Source organism: Dromaius novaehollandiae, chromosome 12 (assembly GCF_036370855.1).
Source record: "Dromaius novaehollandiae isolate bDroNov1 chromosome 12, bDroNov1.hap1, whole genome shotgun sequence".
NCBI lineage: Eukaryota > Metazoa > Chordata > Aves > Casuariiformes > Dromaiidae > Dromaius > Dromaius novaehollandiae.
Window position 1 is genome coordinate 1,979,601 of NC_088109.1, and position 20,947 is coordinate 2,000,547.

The 20,947-nt window shown below is 39.2% G+C and overlaps 1 protein-coding gene across 2 annotated transcripts in view; it reads right to left on the reverse strand.

Annotated features, from left to right (window-relative positions):
* Positions 1 to 20,947, reverse strand: part of DOCK3 (dedicator of cytokinesis 3) — a 211,020-nt gene that overhangs the window by 20,012 nt on the left and 170,061 nt on the right. For both annotated transcript variants that reach the window (XM_026106615.2, XM_026106614.2), the window contains exons 33-42: positions 19,590 to 19,675; positions 17,658 to 17,684; positions 17,442 to 17,537; positions 15,525 to 15,585; positions 14,930 to 15,023; positions 12,795 to 12,943; positions 8,308 to 8,394; positions 6,208 to 6,312; positions 1,845 to 1,986; positions 366 to 532 (exon numbers count right to left, since the gene is read on the reverse strand). In XM_026106615.2, coding sequence (XP_025962400.2) covers positions 366 to 532; positions 1,845 to 1,986; positions 6,208 to 6,312; positions 8,308 to 8,394; positions 12,795 to 12,943; positions 14,930 to 15,023; positions 15,525 to 15,585; positions 17,442 to 17,537; positions 17,658 to 17,684; positions 19,590 to 19,675 — 1,014 coding nt within the window. The remainder of the gene's footprint in view (positions 1 to 365; positions 533 to 1,844; positions 1,987 to 6,207; positions 6,313 to 8,307; positions 8,395 to 12,794; positions 12,944 to 14,929; positions 15,024 to 15,524; positions 15,586 to 17,441; positions 17,538 to 17,657; positions 17,685 to 19,589; positions 19,676 to 20,947) is intronic.

Sequence of the window (20,947 nt, forward strand, 5' to 3'; positions counted from 1 at the left end):
AAGAAAGAACTCAGTATGTTTTAAAGCAAGACCTTAAACATTTCTATTAATTTTTAGAGGTTGACCACCAGTTCTGTCACAGGAACCAAGAGGACATTGTGGACACATACGTGTCAGTAAGAAAAAAAATTCCAACCAACCAAAAAACTATCATTGTTTCAAAAATGGCCCTAAAATAACCCACCTTTAAACCAGACAATGCTTTAATCAGGTCAGGTGTGTAGCCACCAGACTGAAACAGCCACTTATTCTTTGACTTTTTATAGTGTCTTCCATCATAAAACCAGATTACTTGAAAAGGCATGTCAGATGGTGTTTGCCTTGAAGAGATTAACACTTAAATACTGCTTACTGACTACCACTACCTTAAATTCATTCTCCTTGTCCTTTGGGCCTTTGTGGAAAGGCCTGTCATAGCGGAATTTCCGGATATTGTTGACTCGGTAGAAGCTCTTTATGCGATCAGGGACACGGTCCATTTGCAGCACATCAATATTGTCCGGGATGGGAGTCACTGCATAGATCTGTAAATCTGCAGATGATGTAGTCAAAGAAAGCCACAGGACATGAAACAGGAAAGCTAGCACTACTGTGCAAATAAACAGGATGGTGAGTTCAGAAAATTGCGCTCCCCTTGGTTTTCCAACATTCCTCTTTGCAAGTGAAATGACAGGACACTAGACTAGAGATACTAGGAGGGTCTACAGAGTTATAGGACCTTATGGCCAGATTAACCAACGAGGAGAACGCCTGAGGATGCATGGAGTATGTAAGTAAGACCTTCAAAATTGCCTAGAGTAGGCAAAATATCCAGTTCCCATCTATCTGAATTAGAGCTAGGTGCTTAATTTGTGCAGGCACTTCAGTACATCTTCATAGATGCCTCTCCATATTTAGGTACCTACATATCTAAATAACTTTGATAAATCCACTCTTAGATACTTCAGCTTTATCTGCAAGCGAAACTGTTCTAATTTAATCAGTTTACAATCCAGTTCAAATTGGTTTAACTTCAATGTTACAGACAAGATCTCTGCAAGCATAAACAAACCAACCAAAACCAACCAAAACCAACCAACTTCTGTCATACAAAGAATCGGTGTTATATAGCAAAGAACAGTACGAAGCACCAGTGATGAAAAACGAGTGGGAAACACCAACCAATTTCATTAGTTTTCATTTACTGACAATGGTTCAAGGCCTGCACAGTATCTTTGCTGGTGTCGCACAAGCCAAACAGCAGTATTCTCCTAACTAAAATCTCCCAGACCCTGTAAATATTACGTGGTTGAGTCCTTCAATGTACATAGCATTTTATTTGCTGCATCACTCACAGGACAGATTACCAAAGAGAGGAACAAGATTCAAAGCCTGATGTATGTGAGAGTCCAGCAGTTCAAATTGGAAACTGCAAGAGAAAGCTGAGCGGAAAAATAAACACAATGGAAAATAACACTTTTAAATGCATACCTGCTCCCAACAAAATGTTCTCCAAGAGAAGGTATCGGGATGTGCATTTGGGGAAATAAAATGTCCACTATGGAAATGCCGTTAGTAAAGGTTAAAGCATGGATGTGACCAAGAAGCACTGTGCTTTTGCCCTAACACATAGAATATGATCTGCATTACTCCCTGAATAAAAAGTGACAATTCTATCCAACAACACACTGCAGTGAACTAGTTAATGTCTGCTATAGACAGGGGTGTGGTTTTGCTCATATCCACTTCTGCTTAAGAGGAATATGAACTGAGACCATCCAAGACGATAACTTTTTCAGTACTTTCCTCCTTTGTGCCCTACCATAGTTTTAATAATCATAGTATGCCTCTTCATCAAAGGATACACTGGGCATCACACTGCAATATAGAGTCATCTGGGTGGTTTGGATGCTGCATGGCGATGGCTTGGGGGAACTCGCTCAGCATCCTCTGCTGGAAGGCTTCCAGTCTCTCGTAGTCGTGGCCCCGACACACGTACTCCTTGTTCTGCAAGAAGGACAAGCGTGGGCACACATGAACTGCTGGTTTTCTCCCAGTTGCTTATATGAAATAAGTCTCCTCAAAACTAAGTTAAATACCATTGGTCCTTATCTCACTTTAAATTTTACTGCATCAAAAAGAAAGATAAATTACAAAGTAAACATGCTAGCGTAAGACTAAAATGTACATTTAACACAGATGGTGTATTTTACAGTGTATTTCCTCAAGAAGTCACAAATAAGTAGACTGCTCCACTGAACTCTCAACAAAAAGGTGTCTCTGCTTCTGCAACAGTAGCATTCAGCCCTATGGTCTGGTCTGATTTGCTTCTTAGATAACTGAGACGCTGGAACATACTGGCCAAAACGCAAGACCAAGTCACTGGCTGACTCTTACGCTGGGAGAGCTGCTGCCAAATGCAGTTAACACAAGATGGATAAAAGGCCTGGGATTTCCATAGCACAGAACGAGACGTCAGTTTAGCACTTTACCAGTTATCTTTAGAAAAGAGGCGTAACAAAGCGTTCACAAAAATCATTGTTAAAAAAAAAAGAAAACATCCTCAGTGTCACCAAGATTGTATTTCAGTGTTTTAACTACATTACCACAAAACAGAAGTGGGATTGGTGTTCATGTTGCCTAAACGCAAACCCTATCAAAGCAGGCAAATCTCTAGTTCTGCTAGTTTTAATTCTCATGCATGTAGCCCTAACGAGAAGCACAGGGAGATTCTTCACCTTTATAAAACAAAGAAAGAAACCCAACCAACATGAACGGCTCCCCCCAGCTCTATTTCCTGCATGTAAACAACTGCTCTCTATTCAACAAACTTTTGTTAATTGGCCTGGAAGAGGGATCTGGCAGGGCAGTTCGCAACCCTGTAGGACTGCTACTTCTTTAGCTCTTTTCAACAAGCCAGCAGTTGTTGCAAACCTGACAATCCTGCATATTCGCCTGGATAAACTGAACACGGTGAGGCAGGAAAGGGCTGCCCCAAACCATGCCTGCTTGTGGCTGGGACTCGAGAAGAAGATGGACTGAATTCTGCAGTCCCAAATATTATTTCAAAATTCTTTGCTGTACCATCAGAAGACTTTGTTAAGTGCTGCAGCACTGATTTTGCTGAATTCCCTTTAAAATAATTCTACATCCCTTACAAAAAGATAACGAAAAGCACTGAGGCCAGTAAGAAAAAAAAAGCATTGTTTGGAATTTAATATGTAGTGGCATTTTTTTAATATACAGTTTAATAAGTCAGTCTTTCTTCTATGACTGCGTGAGCTGGAAGCTAAGTTAAATGCGAACAACGAGTATGTTTTCAGCTGCAAATAAACTGCACTAGATTTTTTCTCCTGCTGTTCTGACAAAATGCAGCAAGACAAGCAGAGGAATTTGAGCGATCAATCTTCATCTGCATTAGTATAATTTAACAGACTCGCTAGAAAATGAGAACCTATAAAAAACTTTAAAAATACTAAGTCATAGAAAAAAAGGCTATTCCTCATAGCCAGGCTAGATCTGCAGATAGGTAAATACAAAAGCACAGCCTAGGGATTTTTGTTTTCTCTTTGTTTTTGCACAACAAAACCCAAGGATAAAATAGGGACACGGAAATCTTTGGCTTTGCATTTCATCCTTATGGGACGGATACCACGTTCCAACAGTGACATATGTCGCTTGCTATGCATCAGCCAGAGCGACCAACGAACGGGGAGAAACACTGCGTGATGAATCTTGACAGCTCGGTGTCTAACGCCCAAACATCGCAGCTATTATTAAATTTGGAGGGAGTCCACATCTGAAGGTGAATCTCTTCACGACACTTCCTGTAGTCTCTATTTTGGCTTTTAATTGCAGCAATCCAGAAAACTATAAGCCTATAAATAAAGCTATTGCGATTCTAAAAATAATGCCCTGAAAACACCTCAAGGCTATATTTAATAGACTCTTCAGACGGATGCCAGCACAAGATTGCAGAACATGGCTCGCCAAGCCTTACTTGAACTTCTGCTAGATGGAAGACATGGAGAGTTTTAATTTACTTATACAGGAATGCTAGAAATAGATGCAGAATTCAGAGCAACATGAACAATTCCTAAACATGACATTCCTAAACAAAGGGTCTATAAAATCGAAGAGGCAGAAGAAAGAGTGGCAATTTTCTGCTTTAAACTGTACAGCAAGAGAAAAATAAATGAGGAGTGCATGGAGTTACTTGATCACTTTAAATCACTTCTATATCCATTTGAAAATTTTAAATCCATGTAAATCTTCTTCTTCTCTAGAACAGCTGCTACCAATCCCTTTACAGCACGATACATGCAGATGCAATTGCTAATGGGCTTAGTCTGTGCTTCACGATGTCTGTGCTGTATGGATCATTAGAGAGAAAAAGGAGGAGGGTGGCTTTTAATGAGATTGCTGCATTAGTAATCTGCTGTCAGAAGTACTGCTACCAAATATAATTGCGGAATTAACAAGGATCATAATTATGTACACTCTTGTTTGCTGTTAATGCCTCCAGCCAAGTATCCATACTGTTCTGCTGTTTCACAAAGTGTAAGCGTTGTGCTCTGAAAACCCGGGTGCAGTTTAAAACACATAGGCCATGCAGGATCCAAGATGAACCTGCAGGATCCGTCACACAGTAAGACAAGCTGGATTGCCCAGTCCACTTCAAACGCTGCTGTGCCATAATGGCCTTGCTGTCATTCATTTTCTGAAACATCTGTTGTTAGATATAAAAAAAAGAAATTGGTGGTTTTCTCTGAAGAGCTGCATAAAAGGGCAGCCACTGCTTCATACTGCGGCTCTTGTTGCTCCTCAGCCTCCTCTACGTGCATGCTTCGTCCATCCTTTCAGGCTCCGGCACTACGGCACTGCTCAGCTTCACCGTTGAGTAACACTTCATCCACTGGTATTGCCATTCCTGATCAATTCTAACCTGGATGTAATTAAGCACCAAAGTTTAAATCCCAGTTTAAAAAAAAAGAATGTAGTAACCAGAGGGAATGGTGAGCACAGTTTCCAAAATGTGGACACTATTAAAGAAAAACAGTAGCAGTTTGGTTTTTGTAGCTTCTCACTGTATGACTCAGAGTGGTGCCATCCCTTGTCAAACTCTTTCTTTAAAGCGAATGCACAACATGCAGCTCCCGTCCTTAAAAGCATGCTTCAAGTTAGCTTGTCCTGTCAAGCTGGATGGCATCTATGATCAATATTCTGGCAGTTTTTACAGCAGTTGTCAGATTATATTCCATCCTCGCTCTGAATCAGCAACAAGACGTGCTATGAACAAATACCCATTTTAAGATTGACTGCTCATTAGGAAAAGAAGATAATTTCACTCTTTAAATGGCTCTCAGACCCAGCTGATCCTGCGTACAGCAGCAGACAATAAGCTCAAAGTGAGGACGTGTACAGAGAAGCTGATATGCTTTTCGTTGAACAGATAGGAAATTTTAGTTTGTAGACAGCATAAAAGAGTTATCAGTCTGGTATTTGGATCATGTGAGACTTTTCTGAGCATGGTAATTTGCGATGATGAAAACTGGTAAAGCAATGATTGAGCATTGCTGCAATAGAGCATTTTGCTTAATAGAGAGCTAATTTGTGCTGAGTCTGCACGTGATTGTTAAAAATACACATAAGCATGAGTCAAATTTCTGATCTCTGTTCCCAAGAACATGCCCAACGCTTTGCATCTGTCATTTCAGCCGTAAAGCTGGTTCTCCTTGTGCAGATATAGCAAGGTCTCTTTTTTGGGGGAAGGACAGTGGTGCCAGGGAGCAAGAAAGAGGAGATGCCAAAAAAAAATCTTCCCGTACTGCACAGGGCTTAGTCAGCTCAGCACTGTGCTTTAAAGGTTTTCCATGCCTATATGTTTAGAGCATCCTTGCATGCAAGACCAGAGATGAGCGTCGGGGTCCCAGGCAGCTGGTGTGGATACAACTATAGCAGAATGTTCTTCAGTGTTACAAAACACAAAATACTGAAACCTCTAGGGCAGAAAGCAACGCTGAAGAAAAGGCACAAAAAGGCTGCAGTATTAATCACTATTCTTTACAAAGCAAAACTTTATCTCAAAAATAATTTAATTTAAATAAAGAAAAAAAAAAGCTGAACAGCAGATGTCATATCATACCTCATCCCCCGCAAAAATCCAAAGCCTTAGCTGCTAATTCAAGCCTGGTAACTTTGTCACTTTTTTATATAAGCCTGGCTTACCCGCAGAAAAAATGGGAATTTCCGACCATAAAAACCAACTCGGAAAAACTCAGGTTCCAAGCGCTGCTGTTCCATGATATTGTCGTAATAGGTAGCTTCCATTTTCTGCAGAGGAAAGAAGACAACTGCTATCAGACTCTTAAAACTCCACCTAAAACATCAGAATCTCAACCCACATTAAAATCTCACACTACTTCTTCGCACTCACAGTCTTTCTATGAAAGGGCTGAATTTTTCTAAAGATTAAAATTATTAATTAAACAGTCTACGTGCCGGAACAGACTGGGTATCAGTAAGGGGTATCATCATACCCATTTTATGCTTTGAGAGATGATGCGTGAATTTTTTTTCTCTAGTATCTTTTAAATTAATCGGGTCTTGTATGTAATTTCCTTTGCATTGCAGAATTAATGGCTGAGATTAAGATCTGTGTTGCCTGGCTGCTCCCAGTGTCCTCTTCTAACCACATTCTCTCCCGTGTAGCTCAAAATCTATACTGTTGTCTGAAAAATCCCAGCAGTTCAATTATGTTTGCTTTAATTGGGCTGAAGGGCATGAAAAAGGAGGAAACAAAATCAGATCTTCTACAGCTCTGTGTACCAATAAACTTAACATGGAATGAAAAAGGGCTCTGCAAAAAGGAAAAGGACTTTTTTTCTCCTTCCAATTATTAGCATTACGGCAGCATGCTAGCATTTATAGCAAGAGTGGGATTTCAAGACCCCTTGCCAAGCTGAATCTCCACTGAAATGCTCACAGGAATTTTACCATCGCAAAAAGATAGCTTTTTAAAGAGAGGAATCAGTTTGACGCCTTTGCTTCCACTGCAGGGGACCCTAATAGCAGCTTGGACTTGGAACGCTGCATCAAGATTTTGTTCTCCATTCCCACCCGTTAACTTTTTTTTTTCCTTTTTAATGGAAGGAGGTCTTAAAATCATTGCAGGACGAATAAAGGAATGGGCTGAATGATGTGAATGGCATAAAGAAAACTCTTTTGAGTTGGGAGAAATTCAGTCAATTCAGGTCAACACAGTGTTAGGGAACTTGAATAGAAAACAGGCCTCGTACGGGTGAGCAAAGAAAGGAGGCGAACTGGTTCTACTGATCAGCTAAGACGCTCTCCACCTTCCAGTTGATTAAATCCAAACCAGAAAGAGGCAGGAAGAATGGCTAATCTTGGACAAAAGGATGATTTAGGAACTAAGCTTTTCTAATAGGCTTGTCTGCTCATCGTTCATGATCACTTTATAAATATGGTATTTCCTGTACACCAAGATAAATTTCCACATAGCCTGATTTTAGATGTCTACAACATAGACGCGCACAAGCAAGATGGTAATCCACACTCTCCTTACAGCCCGTTTGAAGAAATAGGTTCTTCAGAAATGTAGTTTATCAGACCTAGTTACACATCCCCCTTCAGATGAGAATAAACTTGACTTCTGAAGGGAATCTCGACCACTGTGTATAAGCATGCATTTATGTAGCATGTATCTAAATGTGGATGTATGCATTTTACTGCAGGGGATGACAGCAGCTGAGCTATCTTCACATTTATAAAGCTTCTAAATACCAGTCAAAACTTTGATTTTTTTTTTTTGGTTAAAGCAATAACGCTGCAATTTTTGCCTTTATTTGATCACATCCTTGGTTTTACCAGAGGATCAGCACAATTGACAAGTATGCCATAAATATTTGTCTTCTCTGTTTTGTTTTTCTTGCTTGTTCCTCTCATTTCAACTGAGGTACAAGCTGTCCTTGACACTTTTAGAATTAAAAGGAAATATCAATACATTTTTCAAAAAAAAGGGAAGAGGAAAAAAAAGGAAAAGTCATATGATAAAATATATATAAATATGTAACTGCAATAGTTAGCCTAGCTCCTATGTGTGCGTTGTCCATATACTCACTGGAGTTTACTGCTAGCAAACCTAGGAATTACATCATCATTGAAACGAATGAAAGGAGTCAGCGTAAATGCACGGAGCTGTATTGGGAAGACATTTATTTTTTAAAATTCAGAATTTTCTGATAGCAGACCCAAATTCCCTGGAAAGTCACATGAGAGTCTGCAAGGAGAGGAACTGCTGCTACATACCCGAATCCAGCTGAGGCTCTGATAGTCATAGAGACTTTCATACTGTATGGCCAGCTCTCTGCACAGTGGGATGCCGAACTCCCAGCTCTGCAAAACCAAAGCAAATCACACTCACAGCACACAGAACGTCACAGCACGAGGGAAACGCGACTTTTGGAATTCAGCAGGTAGGTGACGCCAGGGATTAGATGTGAAAATACAACGTGAGGAAGCATTTTCCATTAAATCTCAGATTAATTCCTTATTCATGTCTCCATTAAAATTACACACTCATACTGTTGTTATTGACAGTTCACTCACGAGACTGGGAACTTCTCTGGAGAAAGGCCAAATAGCTAAGAAATTTTCATCCTGTTAACTCCCCCAATGTCTCCTTTGCTTTCTGCACTAAAACTCCCTGGAGCAGAGTATCTTGTGGAGACCAGTCGGTCAGGGCTCAGCTCCCTGGCAAACTGCTCCTCTTCCCAGGGCTGTTGCTTCCTACTGCAACGAAGCAACAGCCAAGCGATGGGAAACGCTCCATCGCTGGGACAACCGTCCTCAGAGCTGACCTGCATGACTGGATTGAGTACATATCCATGTGCAGAGCTGAAAGCAAAACTAATTTCTTCAACTTACAGCTTTGATCCAATAAATCTTTTCTAGCACACAATACTCGACACCTTTGGAGGGAAGCAAGAAAGAGCCTGAGCTGCTGCACACCCACACTGGCAGAAAGACTCCCTCCTTACCTCTCCCAGTTGCTTAGAGGTGCTCAGCTAATACCCTTAAACTGAGATCTCCTCTCTCTTCTGCTCGGATCTATACAGATTAGAAGCCTTTTTGGGGAGGGACCGTTTCTTGCCCTATTTATGTAAAGGATCTCGAACACAGAGTTCTCAGCTGGACCTTTACTGAGCTCATTTCTATGCATTACTGGGTTAACTTGCTAGATGTTTTAACTGGGACCCTGTTACAGTGAAAACAAAATTAATGCGTGAGTTAGAATGCCACCCTAAGTTTTTACAAAATGAATAGTAATATTGTAAAATATTAGGCCTTTGTACAGACACAGTTCTGTAACATCGTTTGATTCAGTGCATCGGGCACTTTACAGCGCTTCCCTCTGTGCACACACAGTATCTGTTCTCTCACCCTTAATACCAGAAATGCTCATTTTTCTCTGAATAGCCAAAACATAGTAAGTTTAAGAATTTCTTTTCTGAAAAAGACAATAAATGGAAGAACTAAAAAACCAAAAGTAATGATTCCAAACTTCTTTAACTTCTGTTAATCACAAAAACCTACATGAGAACTTCTTGAAAAGAGATGAACCTGCTCTTTCAGGATCTCTTTGGATATTCTGATAATAGCAGTAGTTTTGAAAAATGGGAAGTCTGATATTTGTTCAGATAAACCTAATATGTACAATAGGAAATAAACTCAATGACCAGTTACTTGACTACTCAAGAATGTTACTCAGGCTTTTATGATCTCAAATTAACAGGATTTTTGCTGTGAGTTGTCCAGACATACAAATTGATACTCCAACTTGTAACCAACAATATTAAGCAGTTAAATGCTTATATCTGCAGATCTAAACACTTTTTTTTCTTTTCTTTTTCTTTTTTCTTTTTTTTTTCTTTTCTTTTTTTTTTTTTTAAGTTTTCAACATATTTTACAGTATCAATACATAGCCTTTCAGTGCTTAGCTAGTTTATATTTAACTGAAAGGAGAAAGAAAAAACTATTCTAAAATAGCTGGTCAGGAATAAAGGGCTCTTCTCACACTGCAGAGAGGCATGGTCTCATTTCCAACCGGGATGCTGCAGCTAAAGCCTGCATAATTCTCTAGCATCTCTTCTGGACAGAAACAAAGAGCTGGCTGTCTTTCCTTGAGTTGATCCTAAAGACATAACCTTCCCACGCTCCTCTTCTGATGTGAATTAAATTAACAATATGGAACCGTATCTTATTTCTCTTTATTTACATCAGCACTTCCATATGGACTCTGATATTATTCCTGTCATCCTAGCTCAGGCTTTCTCTCTTTCTTTCAGTTAGATTTCAACACAAAGGAGATTTACCGTGCCAGCTGAATATGCTGGAGATGCAAGGTGAGTTACAGAGGCAGAAGAAAGGCAGCGTATTGACAACTGTTCTTACAGAGAGAAGAGAGTCTGAAAATGTTTGAAAGGAAAACAAAGAGAACGCAGGGATATCTGAATCACTGGGATCCTCCTCTCTAAAATCTGTGCTGTTAATGAGTACCACCTTCGCAGCGCAGACACAGAAGATGCAGTGCCCTGTGCTACATGTGTCACTTCTCTCTAAAGCATCATTCCCCCCTTCTATCCCCTCTTCAAATCATTTCCTAAGGTCTCTACTGTTACTTTTCCTCATTATCTGCTTCCCCTTTTGCTGATGTGTGATCTGTTTCCATGTTCTACATTATGGCCTTCACTTGAAAAGCACATTCGTGTGACATTTATTGCAGCTTTCTGCTACGGCACCAGCAGCTCTCAGCTGAGAGCCACTGACTGCACACCGGAGGCACAGACAGGCAATCAGGACGTGTAGGAATGGCAACGTGTCTTTGCTCCCATCCCAAAGTGCAGATTTCTTTTGGCAAATACGATTCAAAGAAAAGTGCACTAGAGAAATAACTTCAAATTTGGGGTACATAGCACAAGCTAAAAATGAACTGCTTTGAAAACGTCGCTTTGGGTCTCCTGCAGCACTTTGCAGACACTATAGAGAATATACACTGTGGTAGTGTGAAGGGAGCTGCCAGTTTTTAGTCAAAAAAAAAATAAAAGCAAAAAAAGAAAAGAGCAGAAAATTGGACAGAAAAGGGTTGTATGATTCTCCCATCCTCAATCTGTTGCTGTCCGGGAACAGGACTAACCAGGTTCAAATTGCTCCACTCAAATTACATCGATTAACGAATCAGCAAACTGGTGAACGAAGCAACTAGAGAAGTAACAGTTTAGGCTAGGCTACAGAGGAGGGATGAATCCCTTGTCTGCCTGTTCACTTGCTTCCTTCCGTTCCCTGGGCTCTTCCCCGTTTCGCAGCAACGGAGACGGTGCTGAAAAGCACCAGGAGCACTGGGCTTCTTAACACCTTTCACTTCTCCAGTATGAGTGACACATTGCTCGAGTGGATTATTTAGTTATTCAGCTACTGTTCAAAATAGAGGAGGATTAAAACACACAGTCAAGTAACTCCAAAAATGTCCAGCAGGAAAAAAATCTCATCATTTTTTCCTAAAATCTGTTAGGAGTTTTACAGCAAAATGACATCAGTCAAGTTCTTACCTGCAATGATTATATGGCTTGCCTATTTGTGCCACAAATACAGGCTCATTTTATTTACATAGTCTTTATACGATCTTTGTCTAGTCAGACAGTACTGCACTGCAATATTTGCACAAGTCAGTAATTTAGCTTTTTTTAAATGCAGACTGGAAACCCTGAAATTTTCTGAAACTGTAAAAAAAGAACCACATGCAGTATTATTACAGCAGAACAGTTTTTGGGCAAAAAAAATGTCTTGTTAATGAATTACTTCCTCAGAAATAGACCTCTCTTTACAAACAACAGGAAAGCGACTTCTTTTTGCAGGTTCAGTAGAGAATATTTCTGCCAAATGCAACTTTCTTTTATCAGCGCTAGGAAGAAATTATCCGGAATGTCAACCCAATACTCTGGATCAAATCACATTTGTATTTAAAGCCACTGTCATTGCCATCACAGCTAAAATCAACCCTGAGGCACAAATCCAGATGTCATCTTCCAAGAATATGAGTGGTAGGAATTTTTCTATAGAAGAGAAAAATTTAAAAATATTTTGACAGATGATCTCAATTGTAAGATTCACCTCTGAAATGTTCTCATAATACTGTGATATAAGGGAATACAATACCTACATCTCTGCAGCAACTTAAAACATTATTTACTGTAGGAAAAAATGTTGAATGTGTGAAGCTTGTTCTTTGGCAATGGATGGAATTGTACTTTAAGTGAAAGTCACTTTAAAATAACAGTGACATTGAAAGGCTTAAATCTCTTTTAATAGATAACATACTCATATAGTGCATTGACAACTGCCATTTACTTCTGGAGGTTAGAAACAAAACTAGTCTTTGAGACATAACACAACGATTTGCATAGCCCACTAAAAACACAAAAGATTTTTTAGAAATCGAGGAACTGGCATTCATAGAGCCCTCTGCCACGCCAGGTGACCCAAAGTTTGGTTTAAAAAAGTTCTGGCTTTTTCCCTGTTGGCCTATGTACACCGCTCCCAAATTTTATGTATCACTCCATTTATCCATTTTCTCATCTGTTTTTCTGTCCACAGAACTAAGAGGCAATTTGTCACATTATAAAACCTTTTGATCTAAATTCACATCCAGACTACCAAACTGAGATGACAGGCTTGCGAGCCCAAGTAAATCAGGAAAACGGAAGGAAGCTGCTGGAAGAGAGAAGAAGTTGGCATACCTTCCCTTTGTTGAAGTAATGGATAATCTTACGGCACAGACCTTCCTTACGTTGCCACTCTGACTGAGACGGATAATGCAGGAACTCTCTCAGAGGTCTGTCCTCCCACTGAAGCAACTCACAGTACAAAAGCAAAGTAAATGCGGCCTCTGTTGGAAACGCAACCATTGAACACCAAATAAATGACTACAGATAAATACTGCTAACAGGTTAAAATACACTTAGCTTTATTAAGCAAATTCCCGTTCATGGGAGGAATGGTGTCTGTGAGGTGGAAGCACATTAGTAATACTCATGCTTTTCCCCCTCCAATATCCTCTGAAATCTCAGAGGTTATACATATGTATATAATTTAAAACAGTGTCTCATATTGCAATGGTTTTATGATACATTATCCTATAATTTTCTTCAATTTTCTCTTTTTCTTATAAATACTTCTTGAATAGAGAGAATGATTAACAGTATTTGTGGCTAAAACTGGCAAGGGTCAATCTATTGATTTCTTCAGTGTGCTTCTCCCTTGAAGTACAGTATAGAAATTAAGCTCTTCACCAGGTTGGTTAATCACACAGTGAATTGTTTCTTGCACCTCACCATAATTAATTAGCAATATGAATTCACAGGGCTCAAATGGTAGGAGATTAACACAAAACTACTAACTGACAAAACACAAAGCCAAAAGTTGTGGGCTCGTCAAACTGTGCTGTGAATTCAAACACCATGGTCCATATCCTGGGAAGTCTTTTTGCAATTGTATGTTGTATTATACAGTGTTATTTTAAAAAATATTTCAGATTTTATTTTTAAGTAAATGATGCATCATAACCCCAGGGAGAACCCCAAAACTCTGCTCAGATGTTTCCAATCTCTTTTCCAAAGCGATTTTCCTTTTCCTTTGTGACATGGTTCTCACTGCTTATTAAAGAGCTTAGAATTTTTGATTTACCATTTAAGAAAAAAATTCTGAAGTGTTAGATTATCATAAAATTATTCAATAAATTAAAATAGCAGCACATAGCTGTTTCCTATAAACTACTATTTTTTTTTATAAAGTGCTTTTGTGGTGCTCTCTGCCATACAGCAGCAGAAGACTCGCAATGTGCTTCTAAGGTTGCAAAATAATTATTAAAAAATATGATGTTTTACCTAAGAAATTAAGTATGCTATAATATCAACAACATAACACAGGAGAGATGCAGAGATACACATGTGCAAGTAATCCTAACTTCAGTCTTTTGAAAAAGTTGAAGTTCTCAACACGTTTTTAGTGGAAAGCTCAGCACTAACTAACTAGTTAGCTAGGTAGGAACTACCTGGCATATGTGGCAGGGCTTGAAGACAGTAGCACGAAAGAGGAACAGAAAGAGTGTCAGTGTGGCTACAGACCTCCCAACTGCTTTTTCTTTCCCTTTTCCTGCCTATAGCCTACAAAAACTGCTCCAGCAACCAGGGATGGGCAAGAAGCAGTGCTGGCCCTGCCCTTCAAGGACATCCTCTCCTGGGCAGTGTGATGCCAGGTGTATAGGGAGTGATACGTTTTCAGCTTTATGGGGCCTGTGTTCTGTTATCTGAACACTGGTTAAATATGGACAAATATATGGATGCAAGTCTGTGCACATAACTGGTTTTTAGGTATAAATCTTTTTTTTTTTTTTTTTTAAACTAAATACTTGATTTAAACGCACAGTCAGATACTCAAACGTGTAACTTGATTTGGGGCTCTTTTTCTGTCAACAGAGAATTAGAGTCTACAGACATTATAAGTGTGTCCCAAATACTACAATGCAGGGAACTTTGGCAAATGATAATACAACAATAACTTCATGTGTTTCATGATTTTAACCTTCCTCTAATTCTGATTCCACTATTGTGATTTTTGGATCAGCCTTCATTGTAGAACAGATTAACATAAAATTTTGGGTGCAAAGGAATATATGTATGGTTGTGTGTGCACAAACACACAGTATTTTCCCCTGATGGAATGGGCTAGAGCACAGCTTTGAATCTCTCCAACTGCCATAACTGAGTCAAATAAAATTTTTCCAAAAGAATTCAACAGATGTTAGAGAGTCATGTTGGGAAAGTCAAAAGCTTTCGCTGGGATTCCAAAAGCCCCCTCATGAAGTCTTACTAACCTGTATAGTTCTCAGCCTGTAAGTGCATGTCACACAGCTTGTGAATATAGCGGATGTACATCTCTTCTTTATTAATTTCAGACTTATAGAAATTCTGTAAAAGAAAAACAGAGTTAGTCTCATTGAGACTCTGCCCCTTCATTCAAGATAATCAGCAGCATCTGTACATGCATGACAGTCTTGAAAGGAGAACACGCTATTAGTGTAAAAGAAAAGGACAAATTCTTTTCGCACTCACATTGATTTAATCTACTAATTTTATCGTGTCATGTATTCTTTCACAATGAGGACAGTCAAACTCTGAAACAGAGGGCCAGAGAGGTTGTAGGATCTCCATCCTTGAAGATACTCACAACTCAACTGGACAACGCCCTGAGCAGCCTGACCTAGCTGGCCCTGCTTTGAGCAGAGGATTGGACCAGCGACCTCCAACCAGACCAAGGACCAGAGATCCTTCAACCTGTGTTGTTCTGTCACCCCAGTGGTAGGACTCAGAAGTTATACCTGCCTGATGCAGATATCTACGCCAACCTTTCCTATTCCAGTTTCAAATACATTGCACAGTATCACAAAGAGAGAAAGAAAGAGACTTTACCATGAGGTTAACAGTGCAGCCAATCTTCTTGTTCTCCGTTTCATCTCCTTTCATACAGTCCCTAAAAATGTAGAGCAACTTTGAAATGTACATCCACAATAAAGTCCATTCAAAATAAGTCTGAAGCTATCCCATCCCTCAACAGTTTCCTTGGATCACAAAAACAGCAGTTAATGATAGATTTTATTTTATAAAAAGTTCTTCTTAGCAGAATGCATATATTATGGCCTGAATGATGAGATGAAAACTGTCAGAATTGAGTGTGTTCTTACATCTATGAACTTGAGAACAAGCACCTGAGCTGACCGCTACTTCGTTTCTCACAAGACCCTGAACAGACATCAGGTGATTGCAGCCAAAAACCGTTTGAACTAAAGATCTACCATAAAAGTGAAAAACTCTATTATTTATCCAGATGTAAATATTCAGTGATTTCCTATTCACAAGATTTATGTCTCATAAATTTAGCTATCTGAAGTGTGCACACCCTGAAAGACGCAGCCTGACTAGTTTGGACTAGAATACTGATTTTCACACAGATAAATCACATAAAACCTATCCCAAAGTCTCTGGAAGATTTTAAAAATTATTTCTATTTAAGCAGTACAAAAGTTAAAGGCTTCAGAAATTATTAAGCTTGACTTGGAAAGAAAAAAAAACAACCTTGCATTCATTTGTGAAAAGGAGAGAAAACTTTCAAAGCTGCGATACAGCAAAGTTTCCTGAGAACTACTTTGTCAGCTAACTGGTGGCTGGACTCCAGCAGATGTCAAAACTGATTAGTGGAGCTCTTATTTTCATAGCTCTCTGTGTGACTTGCAGAATTATCACAATAGCTAGGACACACTTGATCTGCGCCTTTCCAAAGTCTGATGCTGTTCCCCATTCCATTCTACTCTGTGAAAGGGAAATTCTGCTGCATATTAATTGCAAAAAACCCTGTTATCTGATCCTGAATTAAGCATGAAAATGAGTATGTGTATCATGTTTTTGTTGATAGCAAATAGAATTTTAAAAAAGCTGTTCCCATGTAGTATTCCTTTTAAACTGTGTCCCAGATATCTGGTCTTGCTTAGTAGTTGTATAGCAGCTGTGATCAGGAAAGAAACAGAAGATTTGATCAAACTGGTAACAATAAATGGAAAAGAGGAAAACAAAAAGCACAGAAAAAGATCTGGCAGTGCAGAATACATGGCCTGGCCATCCATTTTCACCTAGAGTGAGGACCACAAGAATAAACAGTTATTATTTAAACTGTTGTCAGTTGGCTAGAGATAGAAATACATGGGAGAGTTCAATATAGTTTCAAATTTTCCATTGTTCCATTAAAACATCTCCATATATATTAAGTTATTTATAAGAAGTTAGAATATTTTCCTGTAATTGAATCAAAGCTCAAATTTATTGACACAATAGTCCTGCAAGCTTCAGTCTAAATCAAACAAATAAGGCCTAATTTGTAGTGGAGTCTTGCACGTTTGGGTCACCAGCTGATGTGTGAAAAGACACATCCTTGGGAGAAAAGAGCTGCAACTCTGTATGTCTAGATGAAGCATTCAGCACATGACTCAAAGGCCTTGGTCCAGCAAGGCATTTGAAATCCTTCTTATATTTAGCATGTATTTTGCTGAACTAGATGTGATCATTCCAAAGCCAGAAGGAATTAATCAACCTGCAACCTCAATAAACCACGGTACAAAACTAAGAATTAACAACTTACTTTATCTTCAATATTTATCAGGCGTAAGCATACAAGAATGAGAATTAGGGCTCTGAAGTTGCGGACCACTATAAAACCAACTGGAAGCATAATAAAGAATAAAAACATTCTCTGTAAGAAAAGAAATTTGGTACTACTGCTTTATAAACTATTACTTATACATGTACCCAGAACGTATTACTGTCATAGCCAGATACCTGTAGTCAAGCAGACGCTCCATGAGGCGAGTAACCGATGTAACGAAAGAGATTCCTGTCTCCCGCCACGTTTCCTGCTCAATCTTCTCCAGCAAGCTGTTTGGAGAGGAAGAAAGAGTATATGAGGCTTGGGGGGAAATGGCGTAGTGCATGCAGACAGCTGCAGACAACTTGGTTTCTCCCTCATAAAACAAATGCATGGAATTATTGCCTTACCTGGGATAAGGCCCAAAGAGCTGGGTTCTACTCCAGGCAGCAGGAAGCAAAGACAAGGAAATTACAGAATTGGCAGGAAAATAAAAAAATATCCTCTCACATTGCCATTTAAAATATATTTAAAAAAAGAGCAACATTTATGGCAACAGTTGTTTTCCACATAATTACCTGTAGCTTAAAAACTGCTAGCAGCAGTATGAAGCTGCAGCTGGAGCCTAAACCCTCCTAGAGCAAATTCCTCTCCTTCGCTCACCCCCAGATAAATTCTGACCTCTAATCAGCAGCTAAGCAACCTTGCATCACAGTTTATTAAAACTGCAAATAAATAAATGCAATCTCTTTCTGCTCTGCAAACTAGACAATGTAGGCAACACCTCACTAAGACAATTGCAAAGAATGTGAAAAGGCCAGAGGGAGAACACTGAAATAGAGCAGGAGAATCTTAGTTACAATCGTATTTTAAAAGGTGGGAAAAGAAAGCAGATTTACATGCTAGCTTCCTGAAATTGGATCTCTGGTCAAAGAACTATGTCGCTGCATACTGGGAAGATGAAATACTGTTGGGTGTCATACTGGTCCTACGCTAGACAGATGCGCCTAATACTGGAATGATTTCCCGTCATTCCCCAATTCACGAGGGACCCAATTCATGTTTCAGCAGTACAGATGGGACGACAGAATTTACGGTCAACTCTCTATTTCCACAGCACTCTGTGGAAAAAGAGCTGACAAGTTTTGCTTTTCGGTGGATTTGTTTCTTCAAAGCTTGCGGTGTTCTAAGAAAAGGCAGTAAGAAATATAAACTAAAAGGTTGCTGGACTTCAGTTCAAGGTCGTGTTTCTTGGCAATGCATGTAGTCACTATCCTCTAAAAATAAGTCAACAAGCTACAGTCCCGGCATTCTTAACATTTCAGGTAACAAATGTCTCCAAAATACAGAACATTCCTCTTGCCAGGTGAAAAAAAAAATACACAGATATTTTCTTTCATTTCCCCTGAAACACAGTATTTTACCTGTACACATAAAGTGCCAGACTTCCCAAGACTGAATATGCACAAATGGAAACAAGCTTTCTAAGGATAAACATACAGGATGGGCAGGCAGGCTTCTTATTCTTGAAAATGAATGGACATGCAAATGTGAATTCAGAAATACCAGTACTGGTTCTAGTGAAACAAAGGTTTATGCCTGCATATTAATACAGGCTTGACAAAACCATCCGGAATATATGATTTAAATTCTGCTACTGATCTCTATGGCTCCCTGGAATATTAAAAAATTTATGGTTTAGTTCACTGGACTCTGAGCAGCTAAAAACAAGTCCCAGGACCCTTGGAAATCAAATCTAACTAAGTAGAAGGTCAGATTTTAAGTCTTAATATTACCCTTATAAGCACTGTATTTTTGGTGTGAAACGGAGTGGAAGTACAGTGTTGTGATGGACTCTGGAGGAAGCAACTTGCAACTGTTGAGCCAACTCAAAACATGACCTTTAAAAACTGGAAGAAGCAAATAAAAAAGTTTAGGAAAAAATCTTTCGCTCCAGCAAGACCTGGCTTACTAGTGAGTATAGTTTCTCCAAACAAGCTGAAGGCAATGATTTCATATATTGCCATGTGAGAAGCAAGGCACTAGCTCCTCTAGCAAATCAGTTATTGACAGAAGGATGGCAATGACTTACCTGTGCAGCCTTGCATTAGGTTTCACAGCAGGAAAACCAAAGAATCTGGTCTTATATTCTTTTCGGAATTACAGAGAGTGATGCATTGTTGCAGACATGAGAGCCATGTCACACAAACCTGCCAGAAAGCCCTTTACTGCTTTCTCTGAAGGAGATCAGCCCTCTGGCTGTTATTTCTCCCCGGACCACTACAATGAATACTTCAAAGACCCTGCACAAGGTGGAGTGAACAGAAACCAGCATGGCTTACAGCAGGCTGAAGAGTTCCCTGTAGTTCTCATCACCTTTGCCTTCCGATACCAGGCTGTCCAGCTTATCGATCAACTCCGCTTCCACCTGGGTGAAGAAGTGATTGGTTACAGATTAGCCGTTTATGTTAGGACACACAACTTCCAAACGCTTTTGCTAATCGGGAGACTAAATGAACATCCCGAGGAAGACGCTACTTCTGCTCACAGGAACTTCTGATGGTTATTCTCTTTTTTTAAACAAATCACTCGGATTTGCTGTGAACAAATATATCAGATATACTGTATCCTGTACCACAAACAAAAAATATCCATGTAGAGAAGCTAATTCGTGGCACTACCACCACTGGTCTGCTATGACAGTTCTGGTGGTAGGTAGCTATTTCTAGTGATTCAGGCACCACTGTATCACACTGCAAGATTATCTGCTCATTAAACTCAGTTTTATCAAGCCCCTTTACGATGCGTTTTCTCTTCACGCTTGTCAGAACAGCATCATTATGTTTCTCTTCCCTTACATAGGTCATCAATACGTACTCTCTTTTTTTCAACCTAATATATCCCATTATCAAGTTTGATATCAGATATTCCCATAAGATTGGCTCAAGTGTGGAAATCAAGGTATCTAATAGTCAGAAATGTTTCCTGTAGTTTTGAAGTCTTGTAGAAAACTTACTTTCAACACTAATGACAACAGAGGTTCCTAACGGTTGAAATGGTTTGTGGAAATAGTTTGTTTTTATTTAAGAACAAGCGTAGTTTGCGTTTCTCTGTGTTCTTCAGCTGCCACATTGCACAGGAAGTAAAGATGAGAAGTAAAAGAAAGTCAGCCAGTGATACACAAATGGAAGTGAGGATAGGATCTTTTTGCTGAAACCATTAAACAGAAACCTGATTTGGTCCATGAATCAGACTGCATTGTTATCCATTATCACTGAAAAAATTACCTTGTTAAAACATGAACTACTGAAGAAAACAAAAAAACAAACAGCCTTGAAAATGAATTTCTAGGATTTTTATATGTTCTAACAACCAATTTAGTATTCAAAAAGTCAACAGAACCTCAAAATTAAAAAAAAAACAAAGCCTTTAATTCTTGCTGGACTGATTTTTTTTTTTTTTAAACATACTGCGCTCTGTTGCACAGCAAGCATTTCAGCATTCAAAGCAGAGTGTAATACTCTGAAAATAGTAATAATTGAGGGAGCAGAAGAAAAAAAAAACAACTAAGTTTCTGGTAATACTCTTCCACACAACCTTTCATAGGTTGGATTACAGAAAAGGTCTGTTAACTGTCCTGGAATAATAGACTAGATCCAGCATTTTAATGGGTTTGTGGATAATAAATAATCACAAGAAT